The 22,550-nt window shown below is 49.1% G+C and overlaps 7 protein-coding genes across 7 annotated transcripts; 4 read left to right on the top strand and 3 right to left on the bottom strand.

The window, feature by feature from the left end:
• Positions 1 to 57: 57 nt before the first annotated feature.
• Positions 58 to 3,193, bottom strand: POJ06DRAFT_273734 (WD40-repeat-containing domain protein). The gene is made up of 3 exons (XM_056189595.1): positions 2,453 to 3,193; positions 2,261 to 2,396; positions 58 to 2,205 (listed from the first exon to the last, which is right to left on the bottom strand). The coding sequence occupies exons 1-3, from the start codon at positions 3,033 to 3,035 to the stop codon at positions 327 to 329; spliced, it is 2,598 nt and encodes an 865-aa protein (XP_056046605.1). The 5' UTR covers positions 3,036 to 3,193; the 3' UTR covers positions 58 to 326.
• Positions 3,194 to 3,241: 48 nt separating this feature from the next.
• POJ06DRAFT_246743 (Sucrase/ferredoxin-like-domain-containing protein) lies at positions 3,242 to 4,963 on the bottom strand. Its single transcript, XM_056186820.1, has 5 exons — positions 4,372 to 4,963; positions 4,235 to 4,317; positions 3,921 to 4,177; positions 3,686 to 3,862; positions 3,242 to 3,631 (listed from the first exon to the last, which is right to left on the bottom strand). The coding sequence occupies exons 1-5, from the start codon at positions 4,673 to 4,675 to the stop codon at positions 3,523 to 3,525; spliced, it is 930 nt and encodes a 309-aa protein (XP_056046604.1). The 5' UTR covers positions 4,676 to 4,963; the 3' UTR covers positions 3,242 to 3,522.
• Positions 4,964 to 4,973: 10 nt separating this feature from the next.
• Positions 4,974 to 7,062, top strand: POJ06DRAFT_64343 (uncharacterized protein). The gene is made up of 2 exons (XM_056191319.1): positions 4,974 to 5,418; positions 5,466 to 7,062. The coding sequence occupies exons 1-2, from the start codon at positions 5,079 to 5,081 to the stop codon at positions 6,965 to 6,967; spliced, it is 1,842 nt and encodes a 613-aa protein (XP_056046603.1). The 5' UTR covers positions 4,974 to 5,078; the 3' UTR covers positions 6,968 to 7,062.
• Positions 7,063 to 9,672: 2,610 nt separating this feature from the next.
• On the top strand, positions 9,673 to 12,811 carry POJ06DRAFT_192025 (uncharacterized protein; the record flags this gene model as incomplete). Its single annotated transcript, XM_056184868.1, has 3 exons — positions 9,673 to 9,923; positions 9,973 to 10,414; positions 10,466 to 12,811. The coding sequence occupies 3 exons, from the start codon at positions 9,673 to 9,675 to the stop codon at positions 12,809 to 12,811; spliced, it is 3,039 nt and encodes a 1,012-aa protein (XP_056046602.1).
• A 324-nt stretch (positions 12,812 to 13,135) lies between these two features.
• On the top strand, positions 13,136 to 15,381 carry POJ06DRAFT_64310 (pyridoxal phosphate-dependent transferase). The gene is made up of 3 exons (XM_056191318.1): positions 13,136 to 13,898; positions 13,963 to 14,780; positions 14,835 to 15,381. The coding sequence occupies exons 1-3, from the start codon at positions 13,425 to 13,427 to the stop codon at positions 15,094 to 15,096; spliced, it is 1,554 nt and encodes a 517-aa protein (XP_056046601.1). The 5' UTR covers positions 13,136 to 13,424; the 3' UTR covers positions 15,097 to 15,381.
• Positions 15,382 to 17,475, bottom strand: POJ06DRAFT_64307 (ubiquitin 3 binding protein But2 C-terminal domain-containing protein). Its single transcript, XM_056191317.1, has one exon. It carries the CDS (start codon positions 17,361 to 17,363, stop codon positions 15,666 to 15,668), a length of 1,698 nt encoding a protein of 565 aa, XP_056046600.1. The 5' UTR covers positions 17,364 to 17,475; the 3' UTR covers positions 15,382 to 15,665.
• A 2,885-nt stretch (positions 17,476 to 20,360) lies between these two features.
• POJ06DRAFT_64287 (uncharacterized protein) lies at positions 20,361 to 22,420 on the top strand. Its single transcript, XM_056191316.1, has 2 exons — positions 20,361 to 21,201; positions 21,252 to 22,420. Exons 1-2 carry the CDS (start codon positions 20,536 to 20,538, stop codon positions 22,371 to 22,373), a joined length of 1,788 nt encoding a protein of 595 aa, XP_056046599.1. The 5' UTR covers positions 20,361 to 20,535; the 3' UTR covers positions 22,374 to 22,420.
• Positions 22,421 to 22,550: the final 130 nt, after the last annotated feature.

Here is a 22,550-nt window from a genome sequence, read left to right as displayed (position 1 = left end):
GAGTATCTTACTGTGATATATGGAGAATTTACGAGGTACGTATGACAAGTACAAACTCATTTAATTGCCGAAACGCGTAGCCCAACAAAGCCCAGGATGCGGACCATTCATTTCATCATATATTTGCTCGCCCTCATGTCACTACTTCGCGATCACAATACCGTTCTATACGCCTATCATGATTAAGACCAATGCTATCCAACGCCAAGTCAAGACAAAAATCCACGCCAATAAACAATCCGAAACGCAAGGATCCAGAACTACTAAGAAACCAATCATACAAAGTCTCTATATACAATTGCGTATAGCTATTTCTCATATAACATTCACTTAATAATCCTACACTTCTTCAAAATCTCGCCGTTTTCTGTCCCCGCGCCGAAGTCCTCAATATAAAGTATGCCTTTTCGATCGACTATAATCAGCTTTTGTCCATTGGGCGAAAACGCAATCGACGCCGCCTCGCTTATCTTATTCGCATTCGTGACATCGACAACAGCCACAACACGGCGATGCTCCGCTTCTACCCGCAAGAAATGTGTTAGGAAGACAGTGCCGTTTCGAGACAAGAAGGCCGCGGAGTTCGCGCGAGGTGACACAGCAACCTGATGAATAGCTGTCCCGACCTCGTGGAATCGAGTGACCATCTTCGGCTGCAAGAGACCGCCACTGCCACTAGTGCTTGGTCCGCCGCCGGATGTAACAGGTGGCGTAGGTTGTACGAACATCCGGCTACTGAACATACTATTAGCACTACTAGGTATCACGGCACTATTAGCATCAGATTCGTCGTCATCATCTTGAGGGAAGCCTTGGAAGCCCCAATTGCCCGTCGAATTTAGGCTGCTAACACTATATGCCCGATTGGAAAGCGCTGTAGGTTCTGTACTTGTCGCCGAAATAGGCATAGCGACTGTCAGCGGCGAGCTGTGTGATGGGATCTTGGTGTCGACAATGATTGGATAGGCATTGTTGGCGACTGACGCAATAGCCATCAATCGGTTGCCTGGGAAGAACCGAATGCATGTGATGCCCTCTGACTCAAACGACGTGTCCAAGCGTCGAGACGACCGGATGACAAGTCGAGGGTTAGAGGGGTCGTACAAATTAATAACCATAAATCGAGACTCCAGGATAGTACTGCAGCTCAATAGCTTGCCATCGTTTGAGAAGGAGAGCGTATTGATAGGGTCTCTGTACGGCATATCGATCTGTACAGGCTTTATGGGGGTAGAAGAGAGACCCATCAAATGGCTAAGGTCGTGTAGAATAATGACCGGTAACTCAGTGTTGGACACTGGATCCTTTGACGTGACTGCGCAAGCAAGTAATACTCCATCGGGCGACAGCGCAATGCACCGAATGGGATAGGGCGATATCTCGGTGTACGTTGGAGCACCAAGTTTATCCAGATCGTGAACTCGAAGAACGCCATGAGTACCAGCAATTGCAAGAAACCGGTTGGACATAGTCGCCATAGTTTGCGACCAACTCATAGATCGCAATTTGTCTTTCGGGTCCCTTCGTGTGCAAGCTTCAAGCGATGGCCCGTACTCTCCAGACGACTTTCCAACGCATACTAAGGTTGGACTGGATCCAACCTTGTATGATGTCGGTATAGTGAACACTTCCCACCTCTTGTCTGCCACTAGAGCTAATCGCCGGGTATCCGGTGAAATAGCCGTTGCCTCGAAAACTTTTCCACGTGGAATAACCGAAAACCCCTTGTTTGACTGTGTTGCGTATCTCACATCTTTCCGATATATAGGATAATTTTCAGCGAAATGTTTCTCGCGAGCCTCGTCCTCGGGACTGAGCATTATAGGTGCGAAATCCGCATTAGCATTCACTGACCACGGCTCGATCGCAGCCTGGAAACCTGATGACTTGTGTTGCGGGAGCGAAGTAGAGGGTTGCGAGTGGAGAGATGATGGAGGAGTAAATGATGACGACGCACGGCTGCTTTCATGGTCATCCGTTCGTGGCCTCGAACCATGATGAGATCCGTCACTTGAATGTGCGTTAAATGTCTGTCGAGCAACACTAGAGAAGAGGCTGACGAGATTCATCTTTGGCGACGGCGGACCTCCACCAATGGTACTTGACGGTCGCCTATCGGAACCAGAATGGCGTCCTTCGATCAGTTCATTTGTTGAGGACTGTCCACTGACCGTCGAAGATATGCGTCTGAGTGAGTCACTGTCACTGGCCATAAGTTAGAGAAAGAAATCCCAATATAACGATTTTTTACTAAGCATACCCCGATCCTGTGTTATCCAAAAATTCCGAATTTCCAGAGTCAATCCGTAACCGTGATATTGGTGGCATTCGTGGTGAGTTACGACGACCAGAAGAATGAATCCTAGGTACCGTCGCTTCCGGACGACGGATATCGACTGATAGACCATTTAGCCTCTAGACCGGCATATCAATACGCTAAGACATCGCATACCTTCTTCCTCAGCCTCCTCGTCACTGCCAACCTCCTCAGGAACCGGTAGTCCTAGCTCCTTACGTTTATCGATCACAATGTGATAAATGTTCCGCAAAGGAACGACTGGCTTCTTCAGTTCCGTAGAATTTCCACAGTTTGGACACACTTTTAGCTGCAAGTTTGGCAGCCGCGATCGAGCCCATTGCTCTGACGCTACACATCCGCAGGACAGAACGGAAAAGTCGTTCGATGGAATGCCATACTTGGCGATCGGACAATGCAGCTCCTCCAAGATTGCATCCAAAAATTGAGTCCAGCTATCTATCGCAGCTGTCGACGACGACGACGATGGCGAGGATGCCCTGCGATGCGGTAGCTTTGATTGGGAAGATGTTGCGGACGTACTTGAAGACTGGGACATCATCTTCACCTTCTCGCTCGCGTGCCCCGAACTCGTAGCCGGAGCTGGCGTGTCGCTTCCAATCCCATCCGATGCGCTATCGAGCATCGCAGGCGTCGACAGAGCCGGATCTAGGTGAGATGCTGGCGGCAGCTGCGTGGACGGCGCGACCATATCCCCCGGTGGGAGTACAGGCGCCATCCGTGCTCGTGTAAAGCAAGACGTAGACGCTGGGCCGGATGATGCAAGTTTGGACGCAATCGGACAGATTGAGCACCCAAGCTTTTCGTTGCGAGGCGATGATTTGATGATGCGGTGCGTGTGGGATAAATCAGCTGTTAGGTTCCCGCCAGTTGCGGAGAGTTTGTAAGTTATGGCTGACATGGATGGTCCTGTCGCCAATTAGAGTTTGATAAGCCCGGCTCTGCCACGCCTTACAGGATCATCTGAAGCGTTATACTTTAAAACGCTTTAATAGAAATAACTGGGCACATACGGTCGTGACATCATACGCTAGCGGCTACGTACCGTATTTACACGACAAGACGAACTGAAGTTGGAATGATGCATGTTAAGTCTATTTACAGTCTTAACCGTGGATGCAATCTATATACAGAATGACTAATCTACGTCCAACCGACAACATCACATGGCACATCAAAACGAGGAGTAAATTTCTTGAAATACATCACGAATGAACCGGAAGACCCCCGCGATATAGCTCTCGGATGGTTCGTCCACCCTCAATAGTTTCTTTCACAATACCCTGTACGTGCTCAGGATATACAAGTCCATACCTATTACTAGATCAGCAACCCGAATATTTCTTAACTGCTAAACATCAAACACACCAGACTGCGGACCCGTCACCTCGAAAATAGATGACATTACCGGCGTACGCATGTCCGCCAACGTGCGATACTAACGCTACACGGATTCCTTCTCCTGTAGCGGGGTCATAAAGTAGTCCCTTGCGTCTCAGTACTTGTTCAAATTCGGATTTCAACATTGGGCCCACAATACCACATCTACCAATAAATCCTGTTAGCTAAATAGCTAGAGCATTTGTCCTGAGGAATAGTTTACCGAGCATCACGCGCTGCATGTGCGCATATCGCTACGATAGGAAATTCTTCGCGCACAATATCGATCTCATGCTCTATACTCTGCGCCTCTTGTGAACGGCTTGGTATCAAGTATCGTTTAATAAAAGCTTCCCCTTTCGTGTACGGAACGCGTGGAAAATATAGTCCGTCGGGATACATATATAATGACCATGACCGATCACCTGGTGGATTCGCTGGTGAGAGGTCAGTACTGGTAATCATGAAATTAAAGTCTGGCTGAAATAGACATGTTAGCATTGCTACGTTTAACAGATTTGTCGATCCTCAACTCACGTCCCGTCGTATGCCTCCTCGTTGCAACGCTCGCACCTGCGCGTCAAGCGAACTGAGATCGAACTCCGTCCGGCTTGGCCAATCTAGCTGAGGTTAGCAATCTAAACTCTACCTCGAAGTATTGTACGCAAATTTACCAGAATGACCAGTTGAAACAAGTAAGTGTCTTCCAACTATCGGTGCGGTCCCATTCAATGCAGCACCGACCTTGACTGGCTTGTCCGCAGGAAACTCTGGCCGGCAATAGGTGCATCCGCTATCAAACATTGGAGCAGGGCATTTTTCTACAAATACCGGGTCTGTGTCGTCCCAACAATGGCTCGTCCGCGAAAATAGTCGTGCTGAAGTAACTGACACAGCAGGGCCGCGGACTGACGAGCTTCTTAAGACAGATCTGCTAGCCGAACCACTGGAGCACGATATCGCAACGGATCTGAACATCTGAGCGGAGTAGCTTTCTGTGTTGCTACGCTCTTGACGCCCCTGACGTCCCGTAAATCTAACGCTGTAACAAAAGGGCAGGATTATATTTTCCCGTCAGTAGAATCATCCTGTCAGCCTTCAACCTGACTACACGACCGGAGTACTTAAAGCCTTGATCAGCCGACGGACAATAACTTAATATGTCGACTCTCCTATGTCCGACATCATTCCGGATCTCCGTGCCAGCGCCGCACGAGTGCGCCACTTAACCCTTAAAAATGTACTTGTATTTGTTGACCTGCCCACAAGCCCACCACGAGGTCAGTCATTTTACACAATAGACTAACCAGAACGTCAGGGTATAACCATTTCGCAAGTTTATACCTAATGCTTATTGATACGGCGTTGCATCATCAAAGGGATGAATTATTTGAGAGATTTATTATATAACTCTGGTTCAGTCCGGGAGCCGAGGAAGTCGAGCACTGCTGAAGCTACTGAGGCAAGCAGCTCGATTGCAGATCGCAAAAGGGATGCGGAAGTAGGAACGAAACAACAAAAGAAGAAGTCAACTCCTCGTGGGGATCTTTTAGCACTGCTTGAGGCGAACAAGGAGCAGTATCCCACAGATGCGGAAAATCTTCACGATCCAGATGAGGCAGTTGAACCGTCCAGTTTTACGGGTGGTACACATGTTCTCAAGATTGAGGAGATTAACATGGCCGGGCAGGGCGATGTACGATCTCCAGGAGCCCGAAGAAGCATGTTAAGCGAAGCATTTTTATCGTCTTATTCTAATCGAATATAGTGCTAAATAACATAGCGGCCTACGCCCCACAGTTGCCGCCGGATGTTGGACTCCTACCTCCGCGGACGCCGTCGCCCCGAATTGATCAGTGGCTGGTCTGCTGTTCCGAGAAAGACAGTGACCCCCCGAAGTACGAGCAGAGTACACCTTCGCCGAAGCCTCGCAAGAAGAAGGACGAGTCCCCGGTTCTCAAGGGGGCCATTACTATGCTGTCGGAGCAACTGTCACCGCCTGGAAATAAGATAACAGACAGATGGCAATTGATGTCCGAGTACAGGAGTCTAGATTCGAGACTAATGAGATTGGAGGTCATGGAAGCTGTAATGCGAATTCAGATTCGGGCGATGGCTCCTAGTGCCACCGACATAATCTATGAAGACGACGATTCAGCCTGGGAGGACCTGGAAGACGATAGTGTTGAGAAGTATGAACTGGCTTGTAGTTCAGAATACCGGGATGACGGAGCGAGTATAGAAATTGTGGACGGCGGCGATGAGGGTTCCACCGCTGGAAGGTATCTACAGGATGCGAGCTATGACGAGTGCACAGGGTCGACTGACGAATCTCTCACTATCATATCTACACTGCTGCCACTGGGCATGGAGCCTGTGAATTCGGTTGTTTGTGGCTCCAAGTGCATGCAACAGGAAGATAAGTCTGACGAGAAAGGTGACGTGTCTGAACATCTTCAATCTGACTGGCCATACCTTGCTGAGATGGATGAATCTGCTGAATTTCTACGCAGCAATTTAAAGCCAGGATTCTGTGATCCGTTTGATGATGAAGACAACCGTTCAAATACTACTGATGACAAGAAATTATTGCCACCTCGGCGCCTTGACTATATCACTCGTTCTCGACCAACAACAGATAGAAAGGTCAATAGATTAGATGACTTTGATGATCGTAGTAATCAAGAGAATCGGAGGGCCAGAAATGATAGGAGAGGTAACAAGAGTCGTCTGGAGCATCATCGACCACGAAGTGCATTGTCAATTGACCCATTCCAGTTTCTTCGCGATGACTTCGACTATATGAATGACAACGATTTACTACCGACATCAGATTCTGACAGTGAGTGTGGACAATTACAATCAATAACAAACCAGTGCAGCGAACCTTTGGACATTGGTCAAAACACCATATCGCCAGAATTGAATGCTAAAGTCACCCGTGATATTATGGAAATGCTTGATGGAAAAGTGGATGAAGGTCTCTTAAAATCTCCACAAGGGGGCAGGATAGGCTCTTCACCTCCTGGTCGGCAGGATACTGTACAATGGACGGATCTAAGATCGCACGCTTCTCCAACTTGCAGTAATAGGTCTGGGTCTACTAGCTCGACATTGTCTACGCCTAGAAAAAGCGCTTGCAAAAGTCCCAAAAGTGTTTGTCGTCGTAAGGGATTGCATGTTCGCTTCAATGAGTTTGCTGAAGTGCGTGTAATAAGAGACATTGACGAACCTGACAGTCTTGATGCAGGGGGCGGCTGGAATTGGTGATCAGTGTTCAATCTATATAATCCAACGCGCGAAGAAAGTTCTGCTCGTGATTACCGCCATGCCGTTAATCTGTTCTAAATCCTGAATTCTAAAGCTGCTATTTCTACGGTTAATTTTTTCACCTCCAGACGTATTGAGCTTTGTCTTATTATTGCTGCTGTTGCGCAGTTATTCCTTGTTTCTCATTTTGTTAGATTGTACTTGATAGAATATCGGCATATATAATTATACAAGTGAAGATCCAGAGCAGTTTCCACCAATGAACAGAGAAAAGGCAGACCACTGCCGCTGACTTAGTGGCTCGGTCGCCAGTCAGATAAACAAGCCGTAAGTTCGCAGGTTCTTGGAACATTAATCGCGTTGTGGGAAGTCGACAAGATGATTCAACAACCAGTGTTTCCCAACGGCATAATGGGCTTCGTATACATAACCAGACTGACATGATCGATATCGCGCTCTTTAAAATCTGTCATCTGATGGCCCAGACATTGAGTATGTATGACATTGTTGATGTGTACCATCATCGGAAGCCCGCATTGGTATAAACACTCGGCAAGTCATATCGAACATTGTTCGTGGCCTTATTCGTCGAGAAACGAATGGCGCCCATTCACCAGTTTGCAAAAGCGGAACCAGCGCAGGCCAACTCAGCGCTCCTACGCACATCTACATATGAGCAAACTTTGAGAGACCTGCACTGTGGACCACACGGATTGATTTGTTTTGCCAGCTTCTACTAGATGCCTAGAAAGGGAACGAAAGGCCGACCCTTGCTTGCGTTTGTACCGTTCTGTGTGTGTGTCATATCAAATTCTGCAAACTACCTTGGTCTTGCGGTTTAACCCGTGCCGATAGCATATTGTGGCAAGAGGTCAAATGCGCTTTGAGGTAGCCAAGAGAATCTCTCACATGGATTTTTAGCGGACCGCAGAAGCCCGGAGCCCCGAGACCGATACGAATAGATTATGGATTCTAGCACATTAGCGTCTCTTGCACATCACCAAACGGATTGATTAATTGCTGCTCCGTTGTGACCCCCCCCCCCCCCCCCCCCCCCGGCTTTTCCTCAAGTCCTCTGAGCTCATGATTACAGCTCTGATATTGACATCCGCTCGTCGGCTCCGATGCGATGGTGTCAATGGCATAGTCAATTACTCGAGCTGCCGGTCCGTTCATTAACGGCTCCGATAAGTGTGGGCTCGGAAGACAGCCAAGATAAGGTTTAACGTTTTTGTGTGAGACCGTAGTGGGGTCTCGGCATCTATATAACAACTGAAACGTACTGGGCAAGACTTGCAAAAGGACGAGTGTTCCAGTGACCCGGAATTTGTGGGCGACGCAGAGTTGCAGAATCTACTTTGGCTTCTTTTCTATTGTTCTACGTAAAGCAGGATTCTTTCTTAAGTAGTAGATAGATATATGTCAAGTCCGAGCTGGTTCTAGCAGTGACGTCATGACGAAAGAGGTTCTGTGACGGGCTCACATGGAACTTTACTTCCGCTAGGGACGATATCACATATAGCGTAAATCGTGGCACGAGCCCGGGCCGTCGCATTATACTGGCCATAGGCAGGTGTCTGGTCGCGTTATACATCCGGACCCGAACGTTTACCCAGAGAATCTATCTCTGAACGAAAAACCACCACTAGAAAGGCCATGTAGAGATGCTTCCTACACTAAATGCAATAACTAGCAATCGGTTCCCCCGAAGTAGGCACCTGACTAGGCTGAATGGCGTGCCTGCTAGGCACTTGGCTGTTAGTCACAAGTCGCGATCTCGGCGAATCACGCCTATGCATAATCAATGTGAGCGGAACATCATCGATAATCCAGCAGTGATAGAGTGCCGAATCTTTACACGTCCTAACCACCCAGATTTCTTCTGGCATGGACATTACGTAGCAAGTCAACGCATTTATTCCATACATCACTAGGGCACCCTAATTTTAAGGCAAAACTGGTTTTTGCGGGCGCGCGTGATCTGCATGACGAATGCGTGGCGAAGGCAAAAGTCGAGCCTAGAAGGTTGTGAGCAGGGCCTCGCGGACAGAAGTTAGCGCCTTCCGTCAAAATGCCCATGTGGCGCATAATAATACGCGATGCCCTACTGCATCGGGAATGGCTCGAACCCTTCATCACCGTGCGAGCCAAAATGGCCCCCGGTCCCTTGATCTTAAAGCGGCTTACGTCCCCGCGTCCTCGTCGATTGTAACGTTACAATCTCATCTAACCCTTACCTTGGTACCTGTTAGTGATCGCCATCACCAATAAAAGATCTTCCTACTCTGAAATATACGACTTCCTTTGCGACACTCGGTCTCCGCGCGTTTAATTGAATGGTCAACGTATCGTCCTCTTCCGAAGCGAATGATCCGCCCGAATCCTCATCTGGTATATGTGGCTCTACCCAGCAAGTTCAAGAATCGGAATCTCTAGATAAGCCACCTCCGCTATCTGCGTCATCCGAAAAAGACCATTATCACCACGGTCACCATGCTACAAGTGCGCCCCCTCACACGGTCCAGCCAAATGTACTGGCTGGCTTATTCCAGTCCGACCTCGAGAACGGTCTCGCTGCCTCAGCAGCTGCAGCCCGTCTCGAGACCGATGGCAAGAACGTACTCAACAGCACAGGCGGTGTCTCCGTACTCAGCATACTCGTGAGACAGGTGTCTAATTCCCTAACTTTGGTTTTAATCCTCGCTATGTCGCTCTCGTACGGTACACAAGACTGGATTGAAGGCGGCGTCATCACTGCCGTCATCTTGCTCAATATTGTCATTGGTTTCGTCCAGGATTACAAGGCTGAGAAGACTATGCAGTCTTTGTTGTCACTTTCCGCTCCTGTTGCGACTATCATCCGTGATGGTCAGCTGCTAAAGGTTCCATCACAGGACATCGTTGTCGGTGATATTGTCAAGATCAAAGTTGGCGATGTTGTCCCCGCTGATTTGAGGTAAGCTAAATGTCATGACCTTTTGCCTTATGTTGCCAACATCATAAAGAATCTTCGAAGGCATGAACTTGGAGTGCGACGAGGCCCTTCTTACCGGCGAATCCCTGGCGGTCGCAAAGACGCCGGCGATGGCCTTTGATGATCCTGCAATTCCCCTCGGCGACCGTACAAACATGTGCTACTCTTCTTCCACCGTCACAAAAGGTCGCGCTACTGGTATCGTTGTCGGTACTGGAATGCGTACCGAGGTGGGTAAGATCGCTGACATGTTGAATTCTAAGCAAGGTTCCGATATGGTTGCCAGGACCGACGACAGTAGCTCTACATCGTCCTCTCGGCATTACCGGCGACATTGGAATAAGTTCAAGTATACTTTGAAGAACTCGCTTGGTCTTATCGGCACGCCTCTGCAAGTGAAGCTGTCCAAGTTTGCGATCCTTCTTTTCGCCCTTGCGTTGCTATTAGCCATTATCGTCTTCAGTGCCAGTCGAGTAAGTCCGTTGCAGGTTACCGTGCCGATTTCAGACTGACAGTGTATGTAGTGGATGGTTGATAATGACGTACTTATTTATGGTATTTGCGTTGCTGTCGCCGTCATACCCGAATCGCTCATTGCGGTCTTGACCATCACACTGTCCGTCGCCACCAAGGCTATGGCCAAAGGGCATGTACTTGTTCGGAAGATGCAGGCACTTGAAGCATTGGGTGGTGTCACTGACATCTGCTCCGACAAGACCGGTACTCTCACACAAGGCAAGATGATCACTCGTCGGGTTTGGATTCCCGCTTTGGGTGACGACCAGACAATCTCCGTTAGCGGTACGACAAGTCCGTTCTCTCCACAGTCTGGTTATCTAGAGATTGGTGGTCAGCGCGTAGATCCGACTGATGTCATCAAGAGGAATGGCGTCGATACTCTTGCAATGTTCCTGAACGCCGTTGGACTGTGCAACCTTGCCAAAATTGAACTCAAAATGCCGTCCTCCGATACATCAGACACCGATGAGAAGTCTAGGCATCATGACTCCCGCCGTCACTCACACACGGAGTCAACTCAGAAATTGGAATGGGCTGCTTATGGTGAGCCAACTGAAATCAGTTTGCAAGTTTTCGCTATGCGTTTCAACAGCGGCCGTGAAGAGCTTCAGGAACGCGGCTGGAAGTTGATAGCTGAGCATCCTTTCGATTCCGTTATCAAACGTATGAGTGTTGTTTATGAGTCTCCCTCTGGAAAGCGCATTGTTTTCACTAAGGGTGCTGTCGAAACTCTTTCGAACTCGCTTGATGCTTCCAGCTACAACTCGGATGAAGTTCTTAGTCGTGTGAACTTGATGACTCAAGATGGTCTTCGCGTACTCTGCGTCGCGTATCGACTGCTCCCCCCATATTCCGATGTTGACGTCAGCAAACGAGAATCAGTTGAAGACAGTCTTATATTCCTCGGACTTGCTGGCTTATACGATCCGCCGCGGCTGGAGACTCGTGGAGCGGTTTTAAAGTCCCAGAGGGCTGGCATCAGGGTTCACATGTTGACTGGAGACCATCCGGGAACTGCACGTGCTATCGCGTACGAGACAGGTATACTGTCTGACACAATGCCGGTTGCCTCAAAGTCTCATGCGGTTATGGTTGCTGCGGACTTTGATGCCATGTCGGATGCTGAAGTCGACGCGCTACCTGGGCTCCCTGTTGTTATCGCTCGTTGCGCGCCATCCACAAAAGTCCGTATGGTTGAGGCTCTGCACAGGAGGAAGGCGTTCTGCGTCATGACTGGTGACGGTGTCAATGACTCCCCGGCTCTGAAACGAGCAGATGTGGGTATTGCCATGGGTCTTAATGGCTCCGACGTCGCAAAAGATGCCAGTGACATGGTATTGACCGACGATGACTTTGCCAGTATTGTCCGCGCTATTGAGGAGGGCCGTCGTCTCTTTGACAATATCCAGAAATTCTTAGTCCATTTGCTTATTTCTAACATCTCGCAAGTAATCTTGCTTCTTTGCGGATTGGCCTTCAAGGATGGTAACGGCGTCTCAGTATTTCCGCTTTCCCCGCTTGAGATTCTATGGGCAAATATGATCACTTCTTCCTTCCTTGCCATGGGTCTCGGTATGGAGGAAGCTCAGCCTGATATCATGCTCCGTCCTCCGCACGATCTAAAGGTCGGCGTGTTCACTTGGGAGGTTATCACCGATAAGATGATCTATGGTACGACAATGGGCATACTTTGTCTCGCCTCGTTTGTTATTGTCATCTTCGGTGGTAACCGTGGCGATCTCGGCACTGACTGTAATCACGGATACAACGAAACCTGTGAACCGGTGTTCCACGCCCGTGCCGTCTCCTTTGCTGTACTTTCGTTCCTTCTATTGCTGACAGCTTGGGAAGTCAAACATTTCGGTCGTTCGCTGTTCAACCTAGATCCGCTACGTCATCACGGCCCGTTCTCCGTCTTCCCCGCTCTATACTACAACAAGTTCTTATTCTGGGCCGTGGTCGGTGGCTTCCTGGGCACATTTCCAGTCATTTACATCCCGGTTGTCAATAAGGACGTATTCAAGCATCTTGGCCTTAGTTGGGAATGGGGTGTCGTCGCTGGCGCTTGTGTCATCTACCTTCTTGTCGTGGAGACCTGGAAAGCAATTAAGCGTCGCATAGGTTTGTGGTCCGGCAAATCAATGCTAACTCCCGAGCTCTTACTTGAAGCCGAACATGGAGCTGCAGGTGATTCGGCGTCCAATATGAGCACTATGTCGTCCACGTCGAGTGCGTCTGGCGGTGGATACGTGGTGACAGATGAATCGGGACCGTGGGCTGAGGCTGGTAATCACAGTAAGGAGAAAACCGAGGTTGTGAACGTGCAGACGCGTCAGGTGCATAAGACGTGACAGTTTGGCCTTCTTTCTGGTCGCGAAGTTGATTATTCGGAGTGTGGATGATGGGTGATTAGACATTGAACATTGCCGTAACATGGATGTGATTGATGAATTCGACGGATGATGGTACACGTGAAATTTGCAATATATGTTCGAAAGTAAATGAAATAACTAGTGCATTAACGATACACTGTTGAAATCGGGAATACTTTTTATTTAAACTTCATTATGACCTAAGTTATCAATTGTTATGCAGAATATATAAAAGTAAACAGGCAGGAACATAAGTTGGAAGTTGACAGCGCACTCCTGTCGCCAAACTCTGATAGCGGTTTACGCCATAACTGTCATGATGGTACCAAGATAAGCCATCGCCAAACTCAACGCTTATCATATCTGACTCACTGATTCGGGCAGCCTTTCCCTTGCAAATTTAATTAGGTTTTTTTACTGCTGGAGGTAATCGATTAGGATACGGAATAGGCATGGTCGCCATTGCACCGGCATACATCGGCATCAACGACGCAAAATCTCTCGGTGTTTAAATATCTCCCGGGATCCTACTGCTTCCGGTTTCCCGACTAATTATCTACGTCAACTGCCCATCATTCACAAGCTCATCGAGATGGTTCCTCCACCGCACAAAGCCGAGACCGAACTTCTCGACCATTCCGACTCGTTGCCAGGCGCGATCAAGCCAGTTGTGCCGCAGTCGCATACAGAGTCGAAGCCGATCGCTCTCGATCTTTCGCACCATCTCTCTATTGAATCCAAGATCCGACAGAAATCTCTACTCAAGGTATCCAGCTCCTATCTTGCGCGTGACCCAGAGCTGTTGTCGCTTGCTGCGGGATTACCTTCTCCGTCATTGTTCCCGATTGAAAAGATTACGGCGAGTGTCCCAATCGCTAAACATGAGTCTGCCAGAAATGGACTGTGGAAGGACGATGGTCTGCTGCCGGGTACGCGCCGGGACCTGCATAAGGAGAAGGATAGCAGCCTCAAAGGTCATTCTGAGTACGACTTATCTGGAGCACTGCAGTATGAGCAGGGTACTGGCTCGAAGCAATTGTTAAAGTTTTTGAAAAGACACACTGAGGTACGCCTGTGCGCCTAAGTTGTGTGGCCTGCAGAGTCGTGGAGATAGCTGAAATGGCGTTTAGATTGTTCATAATCCTCCGTATAGAGATTGGGATTGCATTATGACAGGTGGAAACACCCATGCCATGGAAACCGTGTTTCGAATGCTGATTAATCCCGGCGATTACATTGTTCTAGAAGAATTTGCATTCCCGGAAACTGTGGAAGGGCTAAAACCACTTCGTGCCAGAATGGTCGGCATTGACATGGATGCCGAAGGCATGCGATCGGATTCACTAGAGCAACTTCTCGAAACATGGGACGAAGCTGCACGAGGCGGCAAGAGACCCGGGGTTCTGTACACAGTTCCTACGGGCCAAAACCCTACCGGCGCAACCATGAGTGTGCAACGAAGGAGCGAAATCTACAACATTTGCGTCAAATACGATCTTGTCATCATCGAAGACGATCCATACTATTTCCTTCAAATGTCGGACTACATACCTGGCGCCGATCCCGGAGTTGTCCAGGTGCCCAAAACTAACGACGAATTCCTTACAACGTTACTCCCATCAATGCTCAGTATGGACACGCAAGGCCGCGTTCTAAGGCTCGATTCCTTTTCCAAAGTTGCGGCACCTGGTCTGCGATGTGGCTGGATCACTGGTAGTGATGGATTTGTGGAACGCGTCCTTCGTCATAACGAAGTCGGATTACAATTCCCGTCTGGCGTTTCTATGGCCGTCTTGCATAGCATGTTGACCGAGGCGTGGGGTCAGGATGGGTACCTTGACTGGTTGGTGAATTTGAGGGCAGAGTATACCAGTCGACGGAACGCAATTGTCAGTGCCATGGATAAGTTTTTACCCCGCGAAGTTTGTGACTGGGTAATCCCTAGCGCGTAAGTGTTTTTGCCAGTCTGTTACCTTGTCGCACATTGTTAACGTTGAGTCAGGGGCATGTTTGTATGGATCCGCGTCGACTACACCAAACATCCTCACAAAGACAACGGCATCGAGGCTGTCGAAAGGGAATTGTTCGAGGCGGGTATAGAAAATAAGGTTCTAATTTTGCCTGGGACGTGGTTCAAAGTCAACCCGGAAGCCCGCGATGTGTTTTTCCGTGCAACATTCGCGTCGGTAAGTGCGAAGGATATGGCAGTAGCTATTAAGCGATTTGGTGAGGTCCTCAGGAAAGGTTTTGCATTACAAATCTAAATTATTTATTCTGAGGCATGTATGGATTCCTCAGCAGGTTAAATTCGGCATACAATAAGTGTATTGTATACGTAGTCATGGCTTTATTGTAGCATTAGAAATTTAAGGTAACATACAATAGCGTCGGCGACTGGCTGGACCTTCGGAACATCCGTGCTTGCACGCCGTTTCAGGTGCGGCTCCCGACCGCACTTTGGGCTAGGGCAATATTAAGATGCAAACCTCGGAAGCTTGGACTTGCAAACGTTCCAGGCCTCGTGAACCGCCCTACTGAATGACATCTTAACGCAATGTACTTCCTTACCAGCCCAGTGGGCTCAAACCACAATTAATCATCATTAATTCTGACAATGGCTGAATCAAGCTCAACCTAATGCTTTTGTATGTGCTGCCGTTTAAGTCAGATGACCATATCCATCAACGAAAGACCTCCCCTTAGGTTGATTCGATTGCTTAAATGGAAATATTAAGTCAAATATCAGATCGAACAAGTATATACAATATAATAAAACCCTAATGCTCAGTATCAACAATGGCACAATCCCTAAATACGATAGCTATTTCCTGTCTCAGGCCAGCAAGACGTAGTTAAAGCCAGTCAAAGGGTCCCAGGTCTGGAACCAAGAGACCTCATCTTCGGAACCCTCGCCGACAAGTTCGAACTGCTGCTTCTCGCCGAATTTGCACTCAACGCTGGAGTGTGTGAAGACACCGTTGGTAGCGTCGAAAGTGCCAACCAGACCGCCAGGCGAAGGACGATTGTCCCAGGAAAGCGTGAATTCGTCGATAGGTGAAGTGAGAGCGTAGACGTTAACTTTTTTGGAGCCAGTGATCGTGCTGGGGAAGGAATCCTTGGATGGGGGGGTCCAGACCAAGTGGCAAGACGAGACCTGCTTAGAAGACAATGGCGGGACGTCAAATGAGACAAAGGTGACGACGTCGGAGCCGTCGCCCTTTACAACGGTGCCCGTAAACTGGGTGCCAAAAGCCTGGGATGGCTGAGCTTCCTTAGCCGGTATCAAGAGATTGGGCGGGAGAAGAGAGACAGTGGCCATGGCCGCGCTTTCATCTACAGTCGTCGTGTTCTTCTCAGCAGCAGTGGTAGTAGCAGCCTCGGAGGAAGTACTGCAGTAGGTGGTCGTGACTACAGTCTCAATAGTCGTCGGCGTAGCAGCAGCGGAGGTAGTAGCAACGGTGGAAGCGCTGGTAGCGGTGGTTGCGGAGACGGTAGTCGCGAAAGCGGTAGAGGAGGCGACAGCTGAGGTCGAAGACGGCGCAACGAAGGTGTAGTATAAATCAAAGGTGTAGTATAAATCAGCTCCGATACCGTTGCCGTTGCAGATCGACTGAGGATCAGTGGACGCCCAGTAGACCTGATAGCCTTTGGTGGTCTTGCAAGCAATCGCATTAGCCTGGCCGTTCAACAGAACAGAGCTGCTGCTCAGAGACCAGGTAACGAAGACGTCCTGAACTCCAGGAGTGTCGGCATACTTAATCTCGCGGGTAGTTGAGTCGACATAGATGACTTGATTCGTACCGTAGATTTTAAGGTAACCGCCATCGATGTAGGTGGCGATGTCCTCGTCAGCGCCAAAGTAGATCTTTCCATCACCGGTGATGGACAGTGGTGAGTACTGAATAGCTGAACCGGAGTGTACAGCAACGACGGCGAATGGATTGCTGACCTCGGTCACTCCAGAGGAAGAGGCGGCCGGAACAGAGCTGGTAGTGGTGGTCGTAGCGATAGATGAAGTCTCTGAAGGTGACTCTGAGGCGTACGCGTAGACGGTGCCGGCGCCGATGCCGTCGACACCACTACCACAGATGTTGGTCAAATCAGAGCCTGCGACAGCCCAGTAAAATTGGTACCCAGAGGTGATGGGACAAGCAATACCGCTGGCCATGTTATCGAGCTCGAGGTAAGTACTACCTAGACCCCAGGTCTTGGTGATAGCGCCAACTGGTGGCTCCGACGCATACTTGACGGCAAATGTGGATGGATCGATGTAGACAATGTCATTGGAACCCTCGATCTTGAGATAGCCATCTTCGATGTAGAAGGTCAAGCCTGAGCTGTAGGCCACGTAGATATTTCCATCGTTGTTCGTCGCCGCGAGACTGGCAAAATGTATGGGAGAAGTAGAATGGGTCGTGATGACGCCAAACGGCTTGGACGTGTCACGGCGCTGTAAAGGCCGAGCGCGAACGATAGAAGAAGCTCCAGCAAAAAGCGCGAGAGCTGTCAAGATAGAGTTAATGAAACGCATTGTTGAATTTGTGGCGGAGGAGTGGATGGCATAAAATGGCACTCGAGTCTATTTATGTCACTGCGATCGAGAGCAGGCACGCATAGTGGAGTAGCAGCGACAGACATACCTAGGCTACGAGATAAAAATAGCTCTCGACAGTTGCAAGAAAGAATGGCTTCAACAGTAGGGCGGCCGAAAGAAGGCAGCAGTGGGCTCGAATTGTGCTGGCCGAGGTCATATGGATGGCCGCTGGCGACCAACCACCGGTGACCAGGGACGTCGACGTTGAAGGTCTTGGCATACGTAATAACAAGGTTAACGGCGTGTATAAATGTATAAACCCTATTGACTGCCGACTACCATGTTCAACGAACCCCAACCCGAACGGCGAATGGCTCAGCAGCAGCGACACGCTTTCGTTTCTCGCTCGAGACATTAATCATTAGTCAGAATAACGCGCTCTCGGTGAAAGAGAATCTATGAGCTTATCTCATGATTGAGTGGATGGCTGCTAGAAGCCTGACACTTGTCGATAGAAAGTCACTTCTCTGTATCAGGCTATGAAGAAAAATGCACCACTCATCCGGCGGGTTGGCAAGGCCTGGCGGCCCACTGGCCAGTATCCACGAACAGGTCGTCGGCATCCCTTCAGAGCACCGCCAAAGTCCTCAATGAAAGATGACAGGCGAAGAAAACGCAATTCTCCGGCCCTCAGGGGGCATATTCTGAGACGCGGTGCCAAAGTTTAAGAGCTTAAATCTTAACTGTAACTTGGGTTGGCCAGATCGTCTGGCCTGCTCTGGCCTTCCATGCTGGTCAAAGCGAGACAATCCGGAGGAAGGCACGGCCCGCCTATACTTCGAACTCGTACGTGCCAGAGGGGCCGTCAGAAGACTGTGGCGACGAGATGGACAACGCTGAGCCATTCTCGAATCTCATCCGCAGCCGCGAACTTTGTCCTGTCGGATTGCTATTTACGTACTCCAGAACCACACTTTGCAACCGTCCAGACCAGCTCGGTCATCATCCAGTGAAGACCGTGAACAGAGTCCAAGCCGGCATCTGTTGCGGTAATCTAGATTCAGACGCCGCAAGTCCAGCCTGTCATTAATTCACGTGACATGCAGGAACGCCGACTACAGTAGCCCCCTAGTTTACGTCATGAGTACTGTGAACTAACTTGCCCCTTTCTCAGCCAATACTCAATGCTGAGTCCTAGTGTTCCTAGTCTAATTCTCACGGTGAAACAAACTCTAATCCATTCCGATTGGAGAGGCGGTCCTCGTTCGAATTTCCTGTGAGGGGACGATAAAAATAGGTCCAGCGACAGCATTGACCGTTCACTTTATATCGTCATCAATGTTTCAGGACGTGGAGATCACTGTACGGCAACCCCGCACTCCAAGAATCCATCGTGCGGTGGTAATGATGTCAGCGTGCAACGAGGTACTAACCCCTCGGATTCCCATGTAATAGAACTGCTTTATGAATGCACACTAATAAACACCCTGCTGCAAATCTGTAGACTACCTGGCTAGTATGCCAACCAACGTCCTGTTGACTGTTCACACGAATACATAAAAGTGACCAATGCTAGTTGCATCAAGTACAATCGGGCTTAGTAGAGCGCGTATTTGCCGGATGCACTACGTTATTTGCTCGCGCACAATAGTACGGCCTCGTATGAACAACAGTTGACATAGACTGTGGTACCACTGAGTAAAAGTTAACTATCTCCTCCTGTTCAGCAAATGTAGGCGGTCCGATGGTGACAGCTGATATCGACGCGACCGAGTAATCAAGGTCTAATGACTCTGTCCGTCACATCGTTACGCCGTTAGGTCAAGGCATTGAGGTACAACTTGCTCCGAGACTTCCCGTCGAGAAGTTGCAGCCGCTTACGGTACGGTCTTCTTTAGTTGTCGAATTCTATGCTATGGGATGAGACTCACCTCAGACACGCATTGACGATGTGCATGGCCGAGTGCTGTTCGCCTATCATATGCCAGAATTCCGACATCAGTTGGAAACTGCGATAGGGGCTATGTCGATGCCGGGCTCTGATATGATTTCAGGTCTCGTGCTATCGTGCTGCGGGATTCCTCGAAGCACTGGGGAACGATGATTAAGTGAGCCTTGCGTGCTGAATTACTTCTGATCCTCCGATGCAGCTTGTCCAAGCCACAGAAGAGATTTGACGACCTAAGAAACCAATTCATCGCTCGGTGTTTGGCGAAGGTAATTTCAATGCAAGAGAGATCATGCTTGCCTATCAGTGGTAGTGGCAAAGTTGGGTTCAGAGCATGGGCATACTCTCGCAATTCTCGGGAACTGCGATTTGAACACCTCGAATATGAACGATGGCTGTTCATCGCCAGGAAAAATTTAGGTACTTTCGATGGCTCTGTAATATCGCATATGCAGAATGTTATTGAATAGCATGTGTCACAGTCAGTTGCCATTCTCAGTATGGGGAGATGTTCTTACGAAAATAACATACCCCATATCCGATATGGCGTTTATGGATGCATACCAAACCCTTGGGGTAGAAGTAACCCCAAGGCTACCTAATTACGTCATTTCACAATGACTGAGACATAATAATTACCCTCGAGATGATAGAGACATCCCATATTCTATTTGTGAACTTGCCAATTTGACTGACGAAATTATGCAATGACTGCTTTTTTTTAGTTACGTCTGCGTTTATAGGAGAGTGTAGTTCTTTGGGTTGACCAGCTGCTGAGAAATTATACAATACCACGCCAGCACTGTGCTGGTGGCATTTCACAGATTGTGGCCATCCAGCTCTTTCGAAAAGATTCGGTGATGCGATTGCATCAAAGTAGTAGTAGTTATATGAGTTCTTGAATAGCATCATAAACACAGGGGAAGGACATTGCACGTGACGTGGCTAAATCGCAGGGGCAGGTTCTGAGCACACGAGGCCGTAGGGCCCTAGAGTGCCTGGGTGCCTGCCCGCTGACCCCTTTCTATCGTGTGCTGCCGCCGTCACTTATTGCCGCCCCACTAGCCCATAGTCCATTAATTGTCCATTGCGTTATCAGCGCGTATGCAGTCGGCCCAATAGCTCTTTTTGTCTAGTTCTTCTTTACGTCGCTCGTTCTTCGCATACTTTGTCGATTGTGTAGTTGTCTTAGTTAAACTAAGCGTTTCGGCTTGCAAGGCAATGGAATCGGCCACACTACTACGAGATCTTCTGCGCGACACGTCAGTCCCGGTCACTTCCACTTCTTCGACATCGTCTGCATCTTCGTCCACGTCCTCGACGAACTTGACGTCAGTTACGCTTGGCGGTATCGCAATGCCCGATCTCATCAGAGCGGATACGGCAACTATGTCCTCACATTCGCAGCTCCAGGAGAGGCAGTCCATGTTTTTGCCGCGGTATGAATCTGATCAGGTTTCTGGTCCATCTCAGTCTCCTACGCATCATCATTCGCAGCCGCAATCGTCACAGCCCATCAGTCAACAATCTGCAGGCAGGCAGGGTCCAGTTCTGCGACGAGCTCAGTCCCGTTACTTTGAAGGATTCAACAACTCGCAGACACAGACACAAAGCGGTTCGGCGATTGACGTCGGTAGTCTGTCGAATGGTTTGTCGGGGTTGAATATCACTAACGGTCCGCTGCCATCGCATTCGCAGCTTCACCATCAAATGTCACAACAGTTTGACTCATACGACGGGGGTGCCGGCAGCGCATTCCAGGATCCGCGATCGGACGGCCTGCGGCACGATTCAAGCAGTATGTCCAGAGGGTATCACCAGTTATATCACCAGACTTCTTCAGAGTATGTCTGGAAATCAATGAATCAGGCAACTAGGCCGCGATCGGTGAGCTATATAGAAACGCATCGCTTTAGCAGATTAGCTAACCTGCATAGTGGTTCGAATCGATCCCAACATTTCCCCAGCAGCAGGAATATCTCCCGCAACCGCGCATGCCTTTTTTGAATGCTGGCCCCTATTCGACATCGCCTTCCTCAAACGGATATTCGCCATCCAAGTCCGAAACCGTGATCTCCGAGTCTAGCAAACCTGTATATTCTTCCTCGCCGCAAAACCGTCTGCAGTCACGAATCTCGCAGATGTCATTCAGCTCTACGTCTTCGCAGCAGGGTCCGCAGCCATCACAACCCCAGCAGGAACAAGAGGATGACCTCATTCCGACTGCAATTGTGATTAAGAACATTCCGTTCGCAATAAAGAAAGAGCAGCTCCTGGAGCTAATGCTGAATCTTGGTCTAACGCTTCCTTACGCTTTTAATTATCATTTTGACAATGGCGTGTTCCGGGGACTGGCGTTTGCCAATTTCGCTACGGCCGAAGATACAGCATCCGTCATTCAGACGCTTAATGGACATGAGCTTGCTGGCCGCAAATTGCGAGTGGAGTATAAAAAGATGCTACCCGCGGCTGATCGTGAACGAATAGAGCGAGAGAAGCGAGGTAAAAGGGGTCAGCTCGAAGAACAGCATCGCACCAGTTATGCACAGCTTTCCAAGACTACGATGGGCAACGGCACGAGTGGTGGCGGAGACATATCGCCCACATCTGTTAATGCCAGAATGGATCTGGATTTGAATGATCCTGAGACGCTTAACTTTTATTCGGAGATCCTGTTGTTCAGAGATGATTCGTCGAGAGAGGAGCTGGTGTTTGGAGGCAATCTAACACCACTGCAAAGACGAAACGTGCACTTGCTCGCGCACACTATGGGATTGGTTCACATCTCCAGAGGAGAAGGTGATATGAGAGAAGTTGTGGTGTCGCGACGGCCGCAGCCGCATGCACAATCTATGCTCATGTACGCCAATCGCACTAGTGGAATTCCAGAGGAGTACGCAGGAAGCAACGTTGACAACAGATTACTCCGTGGCGCGCAGTCTTTTGCTGATATTCGGTCAACAGCACGAATAGGCACGCAGTACCCTTCAACATGGAACAGCAACATGTCTTCGGCTTCAACACTTTATGGACAATCCTTGCGTACCCCTCAGGCTTGAGATTTTTCTTGTATTGTTATGACGAATTATGGATTCACAGCTCAGTTTGCATTTGATTCTCTTTTGGGTATTTCAGGATTTGGATTGTATAACTCATAGCTTGTTCTTTCTTTGTACTTTTTGATTACTTGGTCGATTGCTTTCAACCTCAACGACTAGTATTTCTCCGCAGTGATT

This window comes from Lipomyces tetrasporus (genome assembly GCF_029532465.1).
Source record: "Lipomyces tetrasporus strain NRRL Y-64009 chromosome Unknown POJ06scaffold_2, whole genome shotgun sequence".
In the NCBI taxonomy this organism is placed as follows: domain Eukaryota; kingdom Fungi; phylum Ascomycota; class Lipomycetes; order Lipomycetales; family Lipomycetaceae; genus Lipomyces; species Lipomyces tetrasporus.
This window is presented reverse-complemented; position numbering and strand designations above follow the sequence as displayed.

Bases quoted from the DNA above. Each gene is read 5' to 3' on its own strand.
- POJ06DRAFT_246743 (XM_056186820.1), bottom strand. From the start codon at position 4,675: ATGTTCAGATCCGTTGCGATATCGTGCTCCAGTGGTTCGGCTAGCAGA. The intron at 4,318-4,371 runs GTAAATTTGCGT...AACCTCAGCTAG, and splicing joins TGTTTCAACTGGTCATTCTG to ATTGGCCAAGCCGGACGGAG. The intron at 4,178-4,234 runs GTGAGTTGAGGA...TGTCTATTTCAG, and splicing joins GAGGAGGCATACGACGGGAC to CCAGACTTTAATTTCATGAT.
- POJ06DRAFT_64307 (XM_056191317.1), bottom strand. From the start codon at position 17,363: ATGCGTTTCATTAACTCTATCTTGACAGCTCTCGCGCTTTTTGCTGGA.
- POJ06DRAFT_64287 (XM_056191316.1), top strand. From the start codon at position 20,536: ATGGAATCGGCCACACTACTACGAGATCTTCTGCGCGACACGTCAGTC. The intron at 21,202-21,251 runs GTGAGCTATATA...TAACCTGCATAG, and splicing joins AGGCAACTAGGCCGCGATCG to TGGTTCGAATCGATCCCAAC.
- POJ06DRAFT_273734 (XM_056189595.1), bottom strand. From the start codon at position 3,035: ATGGCGCCTGTACTCCCACCGGGGGATATGGTCGCGCCGTCCACGCAG. The intron at 2,397-2,452 runs GTATGCGATGTC...ATGGTCTATCAG, and splicing joins CGAGGAGGCTGAGGAAGAAG to TCGATATCCGTCGTCCGGAA. The intron at 2,206-2,260 runs GTATGCTTAGTA...ACTTATGGCCAG, and splicing joins TTGGATAACACAGGATCGGG to TGACAGTGACTCACTCAGAC.
- POJ06DRAFT_64310 (XM_056191318.1), top strand. From the start codon at position 13,425: ATGGTTCCTCCACCGCACAAAGCCGAGACCGAACTTCTCGACCATTCC. The intron at 13,899-13,962 runs GTACGCCTGTGC...AATGGCGTTTAG, and splicing joins TTTTGAAAAGACACACTGAG to ATTGTTCATAATCCTCCGTA. The intron at 14,781-14,834 runs GTAAGTGTTTTT...ACGTTGAGTCAG, and splicing joins GACTGGGTAATCCCTAGCGC to GGGCATGTTTGTATGGATCC.
- POJ06DRAFT_64343 (XM_056191319.1), top strand. From the start codon at position 5,079: ATGAATTATTTGAGAGATTTATTATATAACTCTGGTTCAGTCCGGGAG. The intron at 5,419-5,465 runs GCATGTTAAGCG...AATCGAATATAG, and splicing joins ATCTCCAGGAGCCCGAAGAA to TGCTAAATAACATAGCGGCC.